This window comes from Microtus oregoni, unplaced genomic scaffold (genome assembly GCF_018167655.1).
Source record: "Microtus oregoni isolate MIOR12 unplaced genomic scaffold, Mior012 000015F_ref0000493, whole genome shotgun sequence".
NCBI classification, from domain to species: Eukaryota; Metazoa; Chordata; class Mammalia; order Rodentia; family Cricetidae; genus Microtus; species Microtus oregoni.
The window spans coordinates 4,658,618-4,677,324 of record NW_024543074.1 but is presented as its reverse complement, the minus strand read 5'-3'; the positions used below and the strand labels follow the sequence as shown (position 1 = coordinate 4,677,324).

Here is an 18,707-nt window from a genome sequence, read left to right as displayed (position 1 = left end):
TGTCTCTGTTTCCTCCTGCTTATTCCACTGAGCGCCACAGTTAAAGAGCCTCATAGGGGACCCGAAAATCTACAGTGTTCCCCCACTGCCCAAATATGGTCCCATCGACCAGACTTCCCTCCTAAAAGGTCACCAGGACCAATGATGTGATTGCAGGCCCTTCCTTGCCTTCTCAAAAGAGCCACGCATGTAGAACAATAGACACTATGAATTTTTATTTAGTATCGCCCTCCTTATATTTGAAAAAGACATTAGGGCATCCCACAATGCCTCCTTTGGAGGGATGTGGACAGAATGAAGGGCTGAAGAGGGAACAGGAGAGGTGCAGAGATGACAGAGGAGTTCCAAATCCTCTACCCAGTGCTTGTGTGCCTGGGACCAGGAGAAACAAGTGATCTCAGAGCTGCCATCTCCAAAAGGCCCCTCCCAGACCCCACCCAGATAGTTCCTCCCTCCTGATGCCTGTAGACATCCAGATTCACCACCAGATGGCAGCATCGAGCAATATTCCTTCTCTCTGGGCCCGCCTCCGCTCTGATTCCTGGCCTGTCCCCTGCCCCTCCTGCCTTTTGTCTTCCTTATTTCCCTTGCTACCAAAACAGATCCTGGGACTTCTCCAAGGAAGTCCATGGTCTATAAAAGCATACCGTCCATCAGATGGTAGTGGCTGACTGCTGCCAATCACCCACTGGCTCCTGGGGGATGAGGACGTGGCGGTTTTGGCTCTGCCAAGGGAGCAGGGCCACTCTCTATGGTCCTAGCACCTGGCACCCAGGAAGTGCCCACTGAACTGAGCTGAAAGGAACAGAAGCAACCCAACAAACCAGTGCAACTGAGGAGGGAAAACAGGGCTTTGGCTGGTGTGGTGACCTCAGGGACACAAACTGACTCCATCAAAGGCAGCTGTCCCTGCAGCCTCCATCAGGATAAAGTTATATCCTGGGTTGGACAGGGGCTTCCTTAGTGGGAGGTGGTCTCTGATTACAGTGATGCAGCAGGCGGTGGTGGGGAAGTCGTCTTAAGCACCCTTGAACTCTCTGCTCTCTCCCCATACACCCCCTATACAAGTTAAACCTTTTAACAGTGTAGATGCCCTCTCTTTCTGACCCTGGTTAGGAGACTGGCCAGAGGGACATGGGTCAGCAAAGGGGGGTGAGACCACTTCAAGGGCCCGCTCATGGGAAATAACTTACATGTGTCTTTTCTTCCCCAGCCAACCTCTCTCCCAGCTAAAAAAGATATAGACCTTCTGTCGAACCCAAAGACTAGAGATCGTTTTTAAGACCTATGGTAGATTTCTTCCCACATGTTAGCTGAGCTTGCTCCGCTGGCCATGGTTGCCTAACCTGATCTCACCCATTGGCTGACTGAGGGCAGGGGGTGGGTGGGTGGAGAAGGGTCAGGGTAGATGGGCCAGCCTCAGCGCAAGCCCAGGAAATCCTTCAGGACGTCGCAGGTTTTCTTGTGCACGACCTCACGAAGCTTCCTGACCCGCCGTGTGCTCGAAGCGCCCACGAAACTGTCGGGTCTCAGAATGGCCATGCCACTCTCCACCTCCCCCATGATGATGAGCGGGGTCTCGCCCACTGTCACGTTGGGGCAAGGGCAGGCCCAGTCTACGTGAAGCAGCGTGACTTCCAGCGGCTCCCGTCCCAGAAACTTGAGGCCCATCTTCTCATCTTTTAGGACCTCATCCACAGTCACCAGGGCGCGGCCCGAGTCGGGCTCCTCAGTCAGCTCCGAGACCCTGCCCAGGATGACAAAATCACTTCGGCAGAAGCTGGTGACGAGTTTCTGCCGTGGCTTGCAGGCCCGACAGTGCTGGTTACCCCGTGGGAACGGACACGACTCCTCGCAGGCCTCACGGCTTTCGAAGTTGTTGCCGTTGCCCTCGCAGCCGCCGTAGACGAAGGACTGGCATAAGCCCGTCTGGCTGTTGTAGGCCCAGCGCGGTACGTAGGCTTTGCAGGGCCCCTGCAGGGCAGGCAGGCTGCACGTGGCCAGAGGCTCACTCATACAAGCCAGCATGCAGGCCTCGTAGGTCTCAAAGTGGTTGAGATTGCGATGGCAGTGGCCAAAAGTAAAAGTGAGGCAGTTGTTAGCCTGGGCATCGAAGTGCCAGCGTGTCTGCTCCTCTCCACAGTCCTCACTGTCCGGAGGCTTTAGACACTCGGTTGCTGGGAAAGCCGTGCCATTGAGACTGCTCTCTGAGGTGGCCCTTGCCTGGCCGCCCCTGACCACTGACAACGGGAAGTCAGCCCTGAGGACGCCAGCAGCATTCTGAGCTGTACAGGTGTAGATGCCCGCATCTTGGGGCTGGGCGTTGTAGATGACCAGCTGGGCGATGTTGGTGACCACCACATTGCCACGCACGTGGTTAGGCCTCATGACCACATTCTCTCTGTCCTCCAGTTGTTTCTCCCAAGTGAGCTCGGGCCGCGGCCGGCCCACCACATCACAGAGGAAGCTCACAGTCTCGCCCACAGTGACCGATTGATGGACAGGATGGTTGAGCAGGGCTGGGGCTGCCATGTCCATCCCCAGAGTCTCTGGAGAGGCCGTGGTAGGATGGGCAGTGGTCTCCGGCGGTGGAGGGCTGGTGTTGGGCCAGGTGAAGTGGTAGCGGCAGGTGACCACAGCCAGGGAGATGCCCTTGGAGCAGGCCTCGGCATCCATGTAGCAGCGGTTGTAGTAGGTGAGGCCGTCGGAGGCGCAGGTGAAGCTGGGCTCCTTCTCACAGCGGTCTTTGCACTTGCACACGGGCTGCCCGTCCCAGATGTCACACTCCGAGCCCTGCTGCAGGCACATGAAGTGGTCGCACGTGGCCTCCTTGGGCATGCCCATAGGGCCCTTCTTCCCTTTCACGTCCATGTAGCGGGCTGCCACGCAGCTCTTGGTCCCACACACGTTGGGGCAGCACTTCTCATAGGTCTCACACTCCTGAAAGAGTCACAGAGTTTTGAATAGCGAGGAAGCAAGTACAGAGTCTCACATCACCCCCCAAAGGCTGGGACATGAGGACTCATACGTGTGTGTGTGTGCGTGTGTGTGTGCATGCGCACATGCACGCGTGACTACACAAAGCACTTAACGTCCATAAGAACCCCTGTAGACTCAGCACCTACTGTCTGTCCGGCTCCTGCCCATCCTTCAGTTTTACCACTCTCTTCCAGGCCCAAGGGGGTACAACCACTATTCCCACCTTGTACAGAATCTGAAGCACAGAGAGGTTAAACAACTCGCCCAAGATCACAGAGCTGGGAGTGTGGGAAGGGATGCGCCACAGACCTCTGAAAGGGGTTATGTGCTCACTGTCATTTTCAAAATGAGCACATAGAGAGGCAGAGAGACGACACTCAAGCCACAGAGACGAGAGGTGGCAGAAAAGGACTGCAGGCTCTCTTAAGTGGGATCCTGAAATGGAACACCATATGGCTACCCAGATGAAGGCTTACAGCGTGAGGCTGACTTTTCTCTTTTACCCACTGGGGGAAGGATGTGTTGGCCAACGTGAAGAGGTCACATCTGGGCCCATGTTCAAGGCTAGCCACAACTATCTAGAAGACCCCCCCGCAACACACACTGAATTTGGGATGTCAGAGAACCCTGGTGACCAGAAAAAAAAAAAACAAAAAACAGTCCCCCTGTGTGGTATGAGCAAAGCCTTGCTAGTCTGTAATCCCCCTCTGACTTCTGTGGAGCCATGGAAGGCTTTACTTTAATTCTTCAAAATTAGCACATGCCACTAGAGCCGACACAAACGCGGTTGCATGTGGCGCGTTGCACAATGTCACACCATGCGGCTGGGCAGCTGGCTGGGCCGCTAATCCTCCACCAGGTAGTGGCTGTGTGAAGCAGTCCCCACCACCCTGGCCCCTTGTCCTTCCCACTTTGATTCCAGCCCTTTTGACATTCCACACAAGCTAAGAGGGGGAAAACAGCCCCACCCGGCTGTGTGGAGCCGCTTGACTTCTCTACTGTTTTTCCCCTTTTGGCTTAGAATAAAGACTTTGTTTGGCAGCCCTTGTTTGGCATAGGCTTCTGGGTCACAACAGGGGAAGCTCAGGGACAGAGATGGGTCACATCCAGAGCTGGCGTTCAAGGGACAGAGATCTCCGGGGCGGGGGGTGGACAGGGACAGAGCAAACTGATGAACAGGAAAGCCTGTTTCTTGGCCTGAGGGCTGTTCTGTTCCAATGTGGGTAGGCAGTTCCCTCGGGACCCAGAGGTCCAGGAATGGCTGGACACTTCAGAACCAGAACCCTTGGGGACCTAGTGAAGGAACCCTGGAGGGGATATTTAGAATACTTTGATTTAAAGACTTACAGTGTCCCCATGGGCTACCTGGATCCTTAGCTGCACTCCGGTGCCTTCTCCAGACAGCAGGCAAAGTCAGCCAGAGTCCCACTGTCCCTAAGTGCCACCTGATTCCAGGCAAACCAGCATCAGTGAAAAGTTTCTCCGAAGGTAGTCATCTGATAGCGTGAGCTCTCTGGGTGGCAGAATTGTCAACTTTCCCTGGTCCTTCTTCCTCAGCACCACCAATGTCTACACCTGTCTTGAGAAGCCACTCTCTCCATGGAAAACCCATGCCTTCCCAGTGTGAACAGCTACTTCCAGCAGCACTGGGACCTCCCATGTTCTTCAATGATGCCTCCATTGGACCCAAAGCCCTGGGAGACTCTGAGCCACCCTCAGAGATGACCAGGCTGGAAGTGGCCACACCGAGGGCAGGCATGGGTTAGTAGGCACGATACTGTGGTAAACCTATGAACTTTTCTCCCAGCAGGACTGGACAAAGACGGCCCTTGGAAGAACCCACTGGGTAACCAGGGAAGAATCATCTGGGAGTGGCCTTGCCTACAGCAGTGTCCACAAGGGAGGAGCAGATGGGAGCACCGAAGAGCCCAACAGGCGGGAACTCAGTTCGTTTTCTTCCCAGGACACTTAGAGTATTTGCACAGACTAGCTCCCACTCAAACTGCCCAGCAGCCTCACCGCTGTGTGGCCGAGTCCCAACCCGGGAAAGGGCCTAGAAACTGGGCATAACGAGCTGCAGACACAGCGTCAGGTAGGCTTCCAAGCCAACCTGTCCCTCCCTGGCTGCGGCATCTCTCTCACCTGTGAGTGGTCTGCTGCTCATCTACCATGCTGTTATGTTATCCCAATACACGGCATGTGCCCAGTGCCGCTCTGGCCCACAGCAGCCCTCAACGAACACAAAGAGGGATGCTCCAAGGTGGTTTGGATACCACGCCCTCTTTCAGGCCTCAGCAGGATACAGGCAGACATCAACCCCTGTTTGTCTTCAGGTGGGCAGGGGCTGTCTGTGTTCCTTCGTGTTCCTGGAGGCCCTCCTGAGTCATCCCCACCCCAAAGCTCCCACACCATCACAGACCCACTCAATGGTCCATCTCAGGCTAAAGGAATCCCACTCACCTGGTCAGTTTCACACTCTCGCTTGCAGGTGCTCTGGGCATCCACCCAAAGGTTGGGGTTCATGTCGTTGGGGCAGATGCCCGCATGGGAATAGCGGATGGGTGGCAATGTTAAGCCTCGAAGGGGTGCCCCCAGGAGCAGCAGCAACAGCAGCCCCCAGTGGAACCAGAACCGATGACACTCTGGGACCCTCATGGTGCGGTCTGCAGTGGCCGGAGGGCTTTCCTGTGATGATATCAAGGGCTGAGGCCCACCAGGGCCCTTCTCCAGGGGCTGGCACACCTGCCCTCTTCACCCCAGCAAGTCTCCTTGCTGAGGCTGCTTGCTGGCTTCGGCTGCTGTGGCCGCTTCCACCAAGTGCAGCCTGCTGGGCTGTGAGGCTTCAGATAAAAGAAAGGTCTTTGGAAGGAAACTCCGTCCCCCCCCCCCCCAACCCCGGGTGCGCAGGGAGAGGAACACGGCAGGGGCTCGAGCCTGGATTTATATCCTGGGCGCACCACCCAAGTGGGAGCGAGCTAACCTGATGCCTGTCAGAGGCAGGCTGCTGGCGCCTCTGTCCCGTGGCTGATCACAGACGTGTTGCAGAAGGGGGAAAAGCTGGAAGCAGTTTAGGCAGCGGTCTCTGGCACGGTGGGACACCTGCTTGTTCTTGACTCCAGGAGGCCTTTAACCCTTTCCAGGGACAGAAATGGCATGTGCTTTGAGGGGAGCTGGCCCCAGGACACGCACGCTTACTGTGAGGCAGGTTTGTTTCCCTTTCCCCACCTCCTTGGGGCCAGGCCCCCTCCTCCTCTCAGCCACCTCTAAAGAACACACAATCGCTTGTTACGAGGAGGGACCTGAGCCGCTGTGTTAGCATCGCCCCGCTCGAGAGTACATTTGAGAGCAAATGACGTGGAAAAACAAGTTCACGGCCATTCAAGGGCGGGCCAAGCAGCAAGCGCTGCGCTGTGTAAGCCGACTCCCACCCAGGGCACCAGGTCCCCTTGTGGGGGGTATGCACGCGGGCAGCACCCGCATCCCTGTCTTACAGGGTTACCGGCAGTCCACGTCTTAAGTTCCAACTTTGGTGAATTCCCCCAAAACCATTCCAGAGAGACATACCAGATATGGTCTGGCTCCCCTGGGCTGCTGGGACGGATCACATTCCTCGCTCCTCTCTCTACACACTTGTGGAGTCCAAGAAACCGGTGCAGTCACAGTGTCCCCGGACTCCACTACACCACCACCGAGCTGCCCTCACCCTGTGGCCACAGTGGTCCCTGCTTGGTGAGCCCTTGGGTGCCAGGTATTATGGACATGGGGTTCCAGGCTTCTGGTGGAATCTGTCCAGGGTCCTCGGAAGCACCAACTGTGCCAATCACTCCTTACCCACTCCAGACTCTCTAGGGCGTCAGTTCATCTTAATCCTTGCTGCAAACTGTACGTCCGGTTTGGACTCAGGCAAGGGATGCACAGTGAAGCTAAGCAACTCACCTTGTGTCACACAGCTCCCTTAACATAGGAGGCAAGGGCGGCAGCTTGTTGGGTGTGGGCAGGGCCTTTTAAAGCCACCCCTCCCCCACCCATCTGCCGGAACGGCTGTCAAGGTACAGCCTAAAATCTGTTTTTTACAGAACGGTCAAGAGGTTTTCGAAAATCAAGGGTTGTATTTGTGGGAGGCTCAGAAAGAGAGACGTTAAGTGACCAGGAGGTTAGAAGCAATCTCTGTCCCAAGAGCTTGAGGGTATCACAGTCATTATATGCTCGGAGTGATGGGGAAAGGAAGGAAAGGAAGGTACCTTTGTGAAGATAAGCCAACAGGGATTGGGGAGCAGACTGGGCTGCAGTGCTTAAGCAGGGAAGTGGCTGGAAGGGGGACCCGAGGCCCTCGGCTGCTCTCTTGATAAACTTGAACAACCACCTGCAAGATCACCTAAAGGTTCTCCCTCTTCCTAGGTTGGTGAAGTACTGGCTTCTCCCGTTCTGAGCCGACTCCTTCCCATTGCATGGGTCTAAGATCCGTCTTCTCTGCTGAAGGGCTAGCAAAGGGTGTCAGGTCTCTATCAAGCTATCAGAACAAACCTCCCTCCGAGGAGGCCCATGCCAGTAAGGCAGCCAGACAGCAGGAGAGGCCTGCTGCTTTGAAATCCCTATAATGTCAGAAGCCATGTCCCTGCTGCTCAAAGCAGGAGCCGCCACACTGCCCTGCCCCGGCTGCGGCTTGCTCAGCTTCCGGACACCACAAAAGGAAACAGACAGTGGCAGCTTTCTGTCCAGCACTTAAAGGAGAGAGTGTCACAAGCTATCATACCAGGACGAGCGTTTGGAAGGAGGATGCTTGGGTGCCTGATGGGTCTGCGGAGGCCATGAGTGGGATCTGGGGGAGAGGAGAGGAATGGGAGAGACATTTGCACCTCCTCTCACCCATTTTTCACTGGCGACCCTCCTTGCAGCCCCAGGAGACCCCTGTTCAAGAGAGGAAGCTCAACAGGAAAGGCAGGCTGGGCCTGCCAAGTCGTCCAGGGGAACCACGAAATTCTCAAGTTCATTCTTATAGCGCGTGCCCCACCATCCTGAGTCCCTCTGCGACTCCCTCACACCCAGGGAAGGAGGTTCCCGCCACCAAGTTCCACTGGGCCCCAAGTTCCTCACTGCGAATAGATGTTGGGCTGAGCTGCTAGGCAGAGGCCTGTCCTCTGGGTGTCTCAACCACTGAGTGTGAGAGGCAGGAGTTGCCTACTGGGCACTCGCCTGTCTTCAAGAGCTCCTTCCACAGACAGCTATACCCTTATCACCCTTCAGGGTGAACTCGGGACCTGCTCTGAGGTATTGCTGGCAGGAGGCCACCCTCGCTCTGTCAGTGAACTCTAGGTGACCCTTGACCTCAGGTTCACCCTGAGTTTCCTGAGCAAGTGGGGTCATGACAGGACAACACAATAGTGACACCATTACCTAAATTAGCCAGGCCCACCTTACCCCTCAGCGGCAGAGCTGCAGACCACCCAAAGCCCCGGAGGAGCCTCATAGACACAACCCTCACAAGCCAAGCCTCTTACCTCTCATCATGTCTGTTCCCTCTTTCCCTATCCCATCTCTCTCCTCAAGTGGTTCTTAAAGCGCCTACTATGTGCTTTGCAGGCATCTACAGTGGTATGTTCACTTTGCACCGGGAAACAGGAATTTCAAAAGGATGATGATGAGTCCAGGGAATATGGGATTGGGGTCCTCACCCTGCTGAGGGGTAGGAGAGAGGGGCTGGGCTTGGGGTTTATGCCTCAGGATGACACTGAGTAGGGCTTGAGACTGAGCAGCCATCTATAAGAGGAAAGAAGGCAGTTTTCTACACCCCTCACAGAGGCCTGGCCCACAGCGCTGGCCTCCTTGGCCAAGGCCCTCCCTTTGTGGGGCCCAGGCTCCAAGAAGGGGAGATGAGGGCAACTCAGCAGGTTTAGGAGGGGTGGGGGTGGGAGCTGCCCCACGCCCTTCGAAAGACAACGCCTAGCAAAGATGACCAACCAGCAGCTTGCTCTGCTCCACCCTGTCTAGGCTCTAGGTAGGGCATAACACCGTCCCTCGTGGGAAGCCAGTCCCAGGGAACCCTCCAGCCCTGTGTTTGGAAGGATTCGGGGAGCAGGAATTGCGATACAGAGAAGACGCTGTCGTCCATGAGGTGTTCAGATGGACAGCCCAGGCCACCTCAGCGAAAGGCTCATTACCCAGCTGGGGACCCCCTGCCCGAGCGGCCTCAGGCCTGGCTTACATTACAAGGCTGCATGAGCTCTTCCCTCCAAGAGAGGCTGCACGGAGCCTTGGAATAATTATGGGGCCTCAGCAGATGGCGGAGGCGGATGGGGGAGGCCTTCAGCTGTGGGACACGTGACCCGCCGGCATCTGTGTGGAACAGGACCTGGGAGTGTACAGGCTGAGCTGAGGGTGGTAGGGGGGTTGGCACTGAGTCAAGATCAGGAATTATGGGCTTGGGAGGGGTGAGGCACAGTCCAGGGAGGCCTCGTATTGTTGCCAGAGCCCCTGGACACTGGAAGGATCAGTGTGGGTCCCAAAGCACAGAGACACACCCCAGGCGCGCAGGACTGGGTGGCTTTGAGAACTTGCATGTCCTGGGGGGTGGGGGGGGGGGGCTTAGCACAGGTCCTGCCCCTCTGTAGGACTTGGGCCGAGCCACATACATGGAGCAATGAGCAGGCTTGGCATTCATGTCACTTAAGGGAAGACTACCTCAAGTTCCCCATCTGAGGCCTCTTCAGCTCCCGCCTCTGTGATCCATGTCCTGATTCCTCCAGATTTGCACTGATGGTATCGGCTTCAAAAAGCCCTGTGAAGCCCTCAGCCAAGACAAACAAGGGCGGGCAGGCCAGAAGGTGTCTGCTCCCTACTCTTCTCCGCCTGAGGAAATCGAGTTCCAGCTTTCCCACACCTTGGGGGGCAGGAGGGATACTGCAGGAGGAGCCTGGCCTCCCTTGCATTTAGGCCCCCCCATCTTAAAAGCTCCCCGTTTCTGCCTTGTTCCTGCTTCTTGTTCATTGAGATGACCTCAGGCCTGGGGGTTCCCTGACACTCCATGCTGTCCAGCAATGGGGCTCATGTTCTCTAAAGCCATCTGTACCCCTGAAATGCATCTCATCATCAGTGTACCCCACTTTGTGTGCACCTGCATGTGTACATGGTGTAGAGGGGGCCAAGCCAGGATAAGACACAGTTCTTTCCCCCACTGACTACCGTTGCAAGATTCTGGATTGACAATAGTCCCTGCACACTGAAGATGGGGAAAGCATCCAGCCTGGACCACCGGGAACTATGTCTCAGTTGATATCAGCATAACCATCCTCTCCCTCACCCCACCCCCAGCAGCTACTCTCCTCAGTCAGATCTTTCAAAGCGCCACACAGATCTTCAGCCTCACTCGGACCTTGTCCTCTGGCGGGGACTATTAGCCCCTAGACAGCAGCTTTCTGACCCCTCTCAGAACCCGTACCAGAAAGGAAGCTCTCCTAATACCCAAGGACCAGGAAAGCAACATCCTGACTGCAGGTTCCCAGTATAGTTTGTAAATAATAAAGCAAAGCCAAGCAGAAGGGCAGCTTACAAGGTTGTACGTTCACTGGAGTTGGGTTGAAGGGTGACCCTCAAAAGGTATCTGCATCTCCCAACCCCAGAACCTGGGAATATAACCATATTTGGGAGAAAGCTCTTTGCGGACATGAAGGGTCTTGAAATGAGACCATCCTGGATTGTCTGGGAGGAACCTCCACCGGATGGCAAGTGTCTACACAGGACACAGGAACACACGAAACAGGAGAGAGACAGCCGCAAACTTGGGGAAACAACAGCCAAATGGACAGGCAAGAGCTTTAAAGGAAGCAAGGACCTGCAGACATGACTCTCTAGCCATTAGAACGGGGATGAGGCAGGCACTGTGTCCCAAACCACCAAGTATGTGGCGCATTGTTAGGGCGGCCGCGCTAAACAAACACACCTGTCTGGAACTCTTCAAGGGTCTTTCTAGTGATGGTTAAATGGCTGGCATAGCAGGACCCGCCCTTCTCGGTCCCTCCAAATAGCTTCTCTGGAGCACGTTCTCTTTTTTTTTTATCAGGTTTATATCCCTCTCCACTTTTGTTTTTGCTCAGCCAGGAGCCACGGCTTCATCAATAATAGAAGAAACACAGGCTTCAGCGTCAGCTCCCCTTTGAAATACTGGTAAATAATTAGGTCCTCGTTTTCAGATGGTTATTGCTAGCATCAGCCCGGCACGTACGTTATTACCCCGCACCCTTCCGCTTGTGCACGGCCAGTTCTCTCTCTGTAACTCACACTTCGGCCCTGTCAACCCCTCCCTCTCCTCGTGCCTCCTGTGCAGCTGGAGTCTGTGTGTTTTCCTGAACGTCTGGGACTGCTTCACCTTGAACTTGGAATTCCTCAGCAGGGACGAAATGTGCCTGTCAACAGAAGTCCTCAGTCTTGAGTCCCTCACAAATGATGTCGTTAGGATTTGAAGTTGAGCCTTTGCAGATATTCGGTTTGCAGACAACGAAGGTCTTGCTAGATGGTGGCCCTAGTCCTTCCTGTGACAGTCAAAAACCTAGTTTGGACACAGTTTCCCAGCCAACTCTGCTTTGCTTTTCTGGCTCTCTTTTATTTACTGAGTCAGGGTCTCTCCATGCAGTCTAGGCTGGCCTGGAACTTGTGCTCTTTCTGCCTCAGCTTTTTGAGTTCTGGGGGTGTCCCACTATACCCAGTAAGGTTTGACTCCCTCTCGTATTCTCTCTCTCCCCGCTTTCATCCTCTCCCTCCCTTCCCTTCTCTCTCTTTTCCACAAGGTCTCTCTATAAAGCCCAGGCTGGACTGGAACCCTTTATTTAGCCCAGAATTACAGATGTCATCTACTTTGCCTGGCTTAGGGTTCTTTTTTAAATGTTATGATGGAATTGTTTTATTCTTGGAAACTGAGGGTCAGGATGTGTTTGTTTGTTTGTTTTTTGGTTGGTTGGTTTGGTTTCTTGAGACAGGGTTTCTCTGTGTAACAGTCCTAGCTGTCCTGAAACTCGCTTTATAGTCCAGGCTGGCCTCGAACTAACAGAGGTCTGATTGCCTCTGCCTCCCGAGTGCTGGGATTAAAGACATGCACCACCACCATTTGGCTAGGATGCAGTTTTTTTATTTACATTATTACTGTGTGCCTGTGTGTGTGTGCCTATGTCTGTGTGAGCATGCATGCCATGGCATCTGTGGAGGTCTTTGGGAGTCAATTCTCTCTCCTTCTATTACAGGTTAATGGGTTGAACCCAGATCACCTGGTTTGCCCACCAAACACTTTGGCCCACTAAGCCATCTCATCCACCCAGTCAGGATGGTTCTAGAAACTTTTAAGGAAGCAAGCACTGAAGGGAAAGCAAACTGAATAAAGTCCATCTTTAATCTGTGGTCTTCAGGAGAAGAGTATGTCATAAGAAGTCCAGTGTCGGCAGGGTGGTTCGGTGGGTAAAAAGTGCTTGCCATTTATGTCTGATGGCTTGAGTTTGATTTCTGGGACCTGCTTAGAGCTGTAAGGAGAAAACCAGCTCCCTAGGGTGGTCCTCTGACCTCATACGGGTGCTGCAGTAATGCTCCACCTAATTAACCACTTACACACACACTACTAAGTAAACAAATATTTAAAAAATAAATATAGCTGGGTGGTGGTGGAACACATCTTTAATCTCAGCACTTAGGAGGCAAAAGCAGGCTGATCTCTAAGAATTTGAGGCCAGCCTGGTCTACAGAGCATGTTCCAGGACTGCCAAGACTACACAGAGAAGCTCTGTCTTAGAAAGAAAGAAAGAAAGAAAGAAAGAAAGAAGAGCTGGGCATTATGGCTCACAATTATAGTCCCAGCACTTTGGAGCCTGAGGCAGGAGCATTGTTATGAGTCTGAGGCCATTCTGGCCTATGTAGTGAATTCCAGGGCAATCTGAACTATACAGTGAGAACCTATCTCAAACTGCCCTTCCAACTCTAAAAAGGAGGGAGGAGGAGAAACGAATTTTTCATGGAGAATCTGTGCATGCATTCATGTTCATGGCTACAGTAGAAGTTTTACACAAGGCAGGCACTGGGCGTTAATTGTAGCACTGGGGAGGCAGAGGCAGCAGACCTCTCCAGGTCTGAGGTCAAGCTGTTCTACACAGCAAGTTCCAGGTCAGATGGTCAAGACTACATTAAAACACACACACACACACACACACACACACACACACACACACACACACAAAACCAAGCAAAAAGAATCCGGAGTGTTCCAAAAATTTAAGACCACTTGTTCAATTTTTTTTATTATGTCCATCAGAAGGTTCAATGTTGTAAAATGTTACAAGATACATGAACTTCTCGAAGCTGAAATTAAACCACATGGGTCTGCCAAGCCTAGTGGTGATACACAGATGAATAGAAATGGGTTAATTTAAGATATAAGAGCTAACTAGAAAGACACCTAAGCTATTGGCCAAATAGTGTTGTAATTAATATAGTTTCTGTGTGTATTTGGGTCTGGGCGGCCGGGAAACACAAGAGCAGTCTCTGACTGTAAGCATGCAGGAAGACACGATGCTGGAGAAGGCGCCAAGGGTTCTTACATCTTCATCCCCAGGCAAAAGGAAGCAGTCTGTCTCACTGGGTGTGGCTTGGGCCTATATGAGACTTCAAAGCCCACCTCCACAGTGACACACTTCCTCCAACAGGACCACATCTACTCCAACAAATTCACCTAATAGTGTCACTCCCTTTGGGGACCATTTTCTTTTAAAACACCACAACGTATTGCCCTGTACTTTCTCTCTGTCTTGTACCTGTTCCCACCATGGTACTACCTGCCTGCCATGTGTAGTCAAGGGGTGATGTGGGAGTGTCATATATCAATCTGTTGATTTCATTGGTTAAACAATAAAGAAACTGCTTGGCCCTGTGGGTGGAGTAAACAGAACAAAATGCTGGGAGGAAGAGGAAGTGAGGTCAGACTCCACAGCTCTTCTCTCGGGAGCAGATGCCTGAGAGAGATGCCATGCCCCGCTCCTGGGCAGACACACACCATGAAGCTCCGACCCAAGATGGACTAGGCTAGAATCTTCCCGGTAAGACGGGTTCTCACAGATTATTAGAGATGGGTTGATCGGGATGTGAGAATTAGCCAGTAAGTGCTAGAGCTAAAGGGCCAAGCAGTGTTTAAATGAATACAGTTTGTGTGTTTTTATTTCGGGGCATAAGCTAGCCGTGCGGGCGGCTGGGGTGCTAGGGACGCAGCCCCGCTGCCCTTATTACTACAAAGGGGGCCCTCACTGGAGGCAGAACAGACAGGACAGCCCTATATTAGACTTCAGCCCCTAAAACTATGTAGTAAATAAGCTATTTACATCACATCCACAGCCAAGAGGACAAAGAAATAAATGGACGTGTGCTCACTTGCTCGTTCATTCTCAGACTCTTAGGACCTCCTGCCTTGGCAGTAGTACTGGCTTTGGAGCCAAGCCACACCCAGGCTTTATCTCACTCTTTCTGGGGGTCTATGGACCGTCTCCTCACAGTCACCAGCTTCCATTACAGAAGTACCAAACTGGTGTTGGTTTGTCAGAGCAACAAAAATGAGCTATTATTTCCATAATAAATATCAAAAGTATATTCAGGATCTACATGCAAGAAACTATAAAGCTGGGGATTGGAAAGATGACTCTGTGGTTAAGATCACTGGCTGCTGTCCTGGAGGACCCAAGTTCAATTCCCAGCACCCACATGGTGGCCCACGGCCACCTGTAACTTCTGTGTCAGGGGATTCAGTGCCCCCTCTGGCCTCTGTAGGCACCAGGCATGCACCATGCACGTGGTATGCAAACATCTGTGCATCGCAACACAGAAAGAAAACAAAAGCCTTTTCGGTTTTTTGTTTGTTTGTTTTGTTTGTTTGTTTTTCCGAGACAGGGTTTCTCTGTAGCTTTGGAGCCTGTCCTGGAACTCCCTTTGTAGACCAGGCTGGCCTCGAACTCACAGAGATCCACCTGCCTCTGCCTCCCGAGTGCTGGGATTAAAGGTGTGCGCCACCACCGCCCGGCTAACAAAAGCCCTTTCAAAAGAAGCTACAAACTGTGATGAAAGAAATCGAAGCAAATCTAAAGAGGGGCTCTCTGGTCATAAACTGGACGGCAATATTGTGAAAGCGGCAGTTCTTCTCAGTGTCATCTACTGAGTCAACGACGTCCTGGAAAAACGTGCCAGAAAAACAGAAAGCCAGAACAGAGAGCCCAGACACAAAGCCAAACAGGGCCGGTGGATCTCTTTCAAAGGAACAAAAACCGTGGAACAAAGACGAGATAGCCTTGTCAACAGACGGTGCAGCACCAACTGGACATCCACACGCAGAATAAATAATAAATAAATGAGAGAATCTAGACCAAATACACAACATGCTTCCCCCAAAGTTAACTAAAAGTGTGTCGAAGAGCTAACCATAAAAGACAAAACTTTTCAAATTTTGGACGTTAACGTAATAGGAAATTCAAATACTCTTGAGTTTGGCAATAAGATTTTAGGCATACTACCCAAAACATGATCTGTGGAAGGAAACAATAATAAATTATTCCCACCCTGCAAAAGACAGCATTAGAAGGATGGAATGAAGCCTCAGACTGAGAGAAGAGGTCACTGTCCCTCAGCTCTGTGATTATTTTACTCTTCTCCTTGTGGTAAAAAAACACCCTGAGAAATTCTCTCAGAGCTGAGCGGTGGTGGCGCAGGCCTCTAATCCTAGCACTCGGGAGGCAGAGGCAGGCAGAGCTCTGTGAGTTTGGGGCCAGCCTGGTCTATAGCATGAGTTTCAGGACAGCCAGGGCTACACAGAGAAACCCTGTCTTGAAGAACCAAAAGAAAAAAGTGACTCAGGGGAGCTTGCAATTCTAAGTTATGGTCCATTGTGGGAGGGAGGTCGAGCCTGGAACTTACGTCCCTTCCACAGTCGAGAGGAGGAGGAAATGGATGCACACAAGCTCACACCCAGTCAGGACCTCCTGCCCCAGCAGAGCTGCCAGTTCAGCACCTCAGCCACACCCAGGCTTTACCTCACTCCTGCACATTCATTGACCTTCTCTTCAGAGTCACAAATGGCTGCCGTCACCCCAAGCCCCTGGTGATGACACCGAAAGACAGGAATTGAGTCAAGGTATGGTAGCGGCTGTGAGTCAAGGTGTGATAGCAGCTGTCAGAGCACAGCCTCCCTTGAAGTTAGGTTGATGTGACCTCACCATTTGGGCCTGGGAACGATGAGTGGAAGCGTGAGGGCTCCTAGCAGGAGTCCCCCATCCTCGTGAGCTTCTAAGGCAAGTTGTTCCGTGGGCACCTGCAAGCAGCTCCAAACTTGTCACCCCTCAAAGGGTCACCGCTGTGTGGCAGGATGAAGATCAGGATAAGCATTGCTTTACCCAGGAATTCCTCTAGCCATGAGATTTGGCCTCAAGGTAGAATTTCTAGCCCATAAAGTGAGGAGTTAGACACGTGCTGACAATGTTCCCAAAAGAAAGGCCTTCAAGATGTAGCCCAAGGTTCTCACTTCCGGTTCGGAAGATCATGGTGGCAAGCTCTTCTCTACCCTTTCCACAGAGAGGTAAATTGTATCTTCCTTTCCATTAAGTCTGACTGTGGTTGGCTTTGACAATAGCATGTTCCAGAAATACAACTCCCAAGTCAGGCCTTAAAGGTCACAGTGTCTGCGATTGTCCCTTTGTTTGTGATGGCTCCTTTGAGGAGACAGCCATTGTTGGAGCAGTGAGACCACAGACTATAAACCACTCTAATAAATCGTTTATCATTTAATCATATCCATCCTATCAGCTCTATTCCTCTAGGGAATCATCACCAATACAGGGTCCAAGCTGTAGGGCAAACCCTAGTTGATATCCCGGACACCACTGGAGAACCCGATCCAGGGGTGACAGTGGCTGGGCTCTCAACAGCGAACCCTCACCAGGCTGGAAGCTGTAGGTCTGCTGCCGTGTGGAAGGAGAGAGGAGAAAGAAAAGCGAACCTAGGGTGTGGGCTGAGGCCCCATGTACTTAAAAGATGTACAGAGACCCCTGAATGTGAAGGAATGCTCTTGGCACCCCCCAGCAAGGCCAGGCACCCTCAAACTTTGCTTCACCCTCTTCTCCCACCCCGTTACACTGTCCTTTCTACATAAGGTCAACATTGTGCAGACCGGGTGGGTCCAGTCCTTCCCTCCCCCGCCTCCTTAGAACTGCATGCCATCAATCATGCATTCTAGCCCCTCACCGCCTCCTCTCAGCTGGAGCGGTTCTGCTAGCATTTGGATGCACTCTGGTCTCTCCCGCTACAAACAAATCCCTAGATCACTCCCTGAAGCCTCTCCTTGCCTTCCAAGCCCATCTGTGTTCCCTTTCTTCCCTCCCAAGTCCCCAAAACACATCTCACTCTCAACTCTGCCTCCCACACCACTTCACTTCTGAGTCCAAACCTGATAAAGTTACAGGAGACTGCTACAGCTCTAACCACCCACTGTTCTCAGAGGTGTGCGTGCATGTGCGTGTGCATGTGTGTGTGCATGTGTGTGCGTGCATGTGTGTGCATGTGTATGTGCGTGCATGTGTGTGCACACGCATGATTGTGTGCTTGTGCATGCGTGTGTGTACATGTGTGCATTGGTGTGTGTGCATGTGTCCTGCCATCCAGACCTTGTCCATGGGGACATCCTTGTCCTCTTTTTGCTCCACCTGACTTCCTGCCACAAGCAGAGGCTCCACCAGCGTTTGCTGTATGTTTGCTGTATCTTAGAGTCGACAGAAAGAATCATTAAAAAAATAAAAAATACAGCAGCCGAGTGCCCTGTCCCCACCAATTAAATCCGGTCCTGAAAGTGTTGGCCAGATGTGGTGGACTTAAAAGTCCCCCAGATGAGTCTTATATGTGGCCAAGATTTTGAGCTACTACCTTTAAAGTCACATGTGCAGATCTTGAGACATCCAAAGACAATGTTACCATCCCCGTGTTCTCAGCTTTCATGTGAGCCATTCCACAGCCCCACACTGAAGTCATGAGGTTCCCATCTTATCTAAATACAATCTCCACACACATTTACATAATGGACTAGTAAGTAGCAGCTCCGAGGCTTTGATGGGATCCCACAGCAAGTTTTATTGTTTTCGAGGCAGGGTCTGGCTATGCATCCCAGGCTAGCTTGGAATCTGTCATCCTCCTGCCTCAGCCTTCCCAAGTGTTGAGATTACAGGTGTGCAATCTCATTCAGCAAGCTTGTTTGTTTTCTTTTCTGATCTCTTGTTTGCTAAACCCCCGTGGCGCTGACCACATTCTGGGTAAGTCTTCTCCGCTCAAAACGTGCATTTATGCAAAGCTAACTGAGGAAGGAAGTGTTACAGCAAGCTGAAGACTCACAAGGCAGCTCAGCAGAAGAAGAGCTCACCTGCCCAGGTAGCCATGGCTGGGCAGTAGGAATACTCCCTGTGACCCACACAGGCAGTTGTGCTACGGATGAAGGCTCCAGGCTCTCCAGCTCTGCAGAACCTCCCTTGCTGGGTGAGACCTTCTCTCTCCCCTGGGAGGTCATGAAGAAACCACCTGACTGGTACCAAAGGTGCAGATCCTGGATAAGCTCACCCACAATGAGCAGTGGCTGTGAGCCCTGCCTGTTGCCTTGCCAGCATCCCTCATGGCTGCAGCATCTGGAAGCTTCGCCATCGGTTTGGGGAAACACAAGGGGACAGCAGGTGTTTCCAGAT

The 18,707-nt window shown here is 52.5% G+C and overlaps 1 protein-coding gene across 1 annotated transcript; it reads right to left on the bottom strand.

The window, feature by feature from the left end:
* Positions 1 to 208: 208 nt before the first annotated feature.
* On the bottom strand, positions 209 to 5,610 carry Wfikkn2 (WAP, follistatin/kazal, immunoglobulin, kunitz and netrin domain containing 2). Its single transcript, XM_041665255.1, has 2 exons — positions 5,440 to 5,610; positions 209 to 2,940 (listed from the first exon to the last, which is right to left on the bottom strand). The coding sequence occupies exons 1-2, from the start codon at positions 5,500 to 5,502 to the stop codon at positions 1,420 to 1,422; spliced, it is 1,584 nt and encodes a 527-aa protein (XP_041521189.1). The 5' UTR covers positions 5,503 to 5,610; the 3' UTR covers positions 209 to 1,419.
* Positions 5,611 to 18,707: the final 13,097 nt, after the last annotated feature.

Bases quoted from the DNA above. Each gene is read 5' to 3' on its own strand.
- Wfikkn2 (XM_041665255.1), bottom strand. From the start codon at position 5,502: ATGAACCCCAACCTTTGGGTGGATGCCCAGAGCACCTGCAAGCGAGAG. The intron at 2,941-5,439 runs GTGAGTGGGATT...TGACTCTTTCAG, and splicing joins GAGAGTGTGAAACTGACCAG to GAGTGTGAGACCTATGAGAA.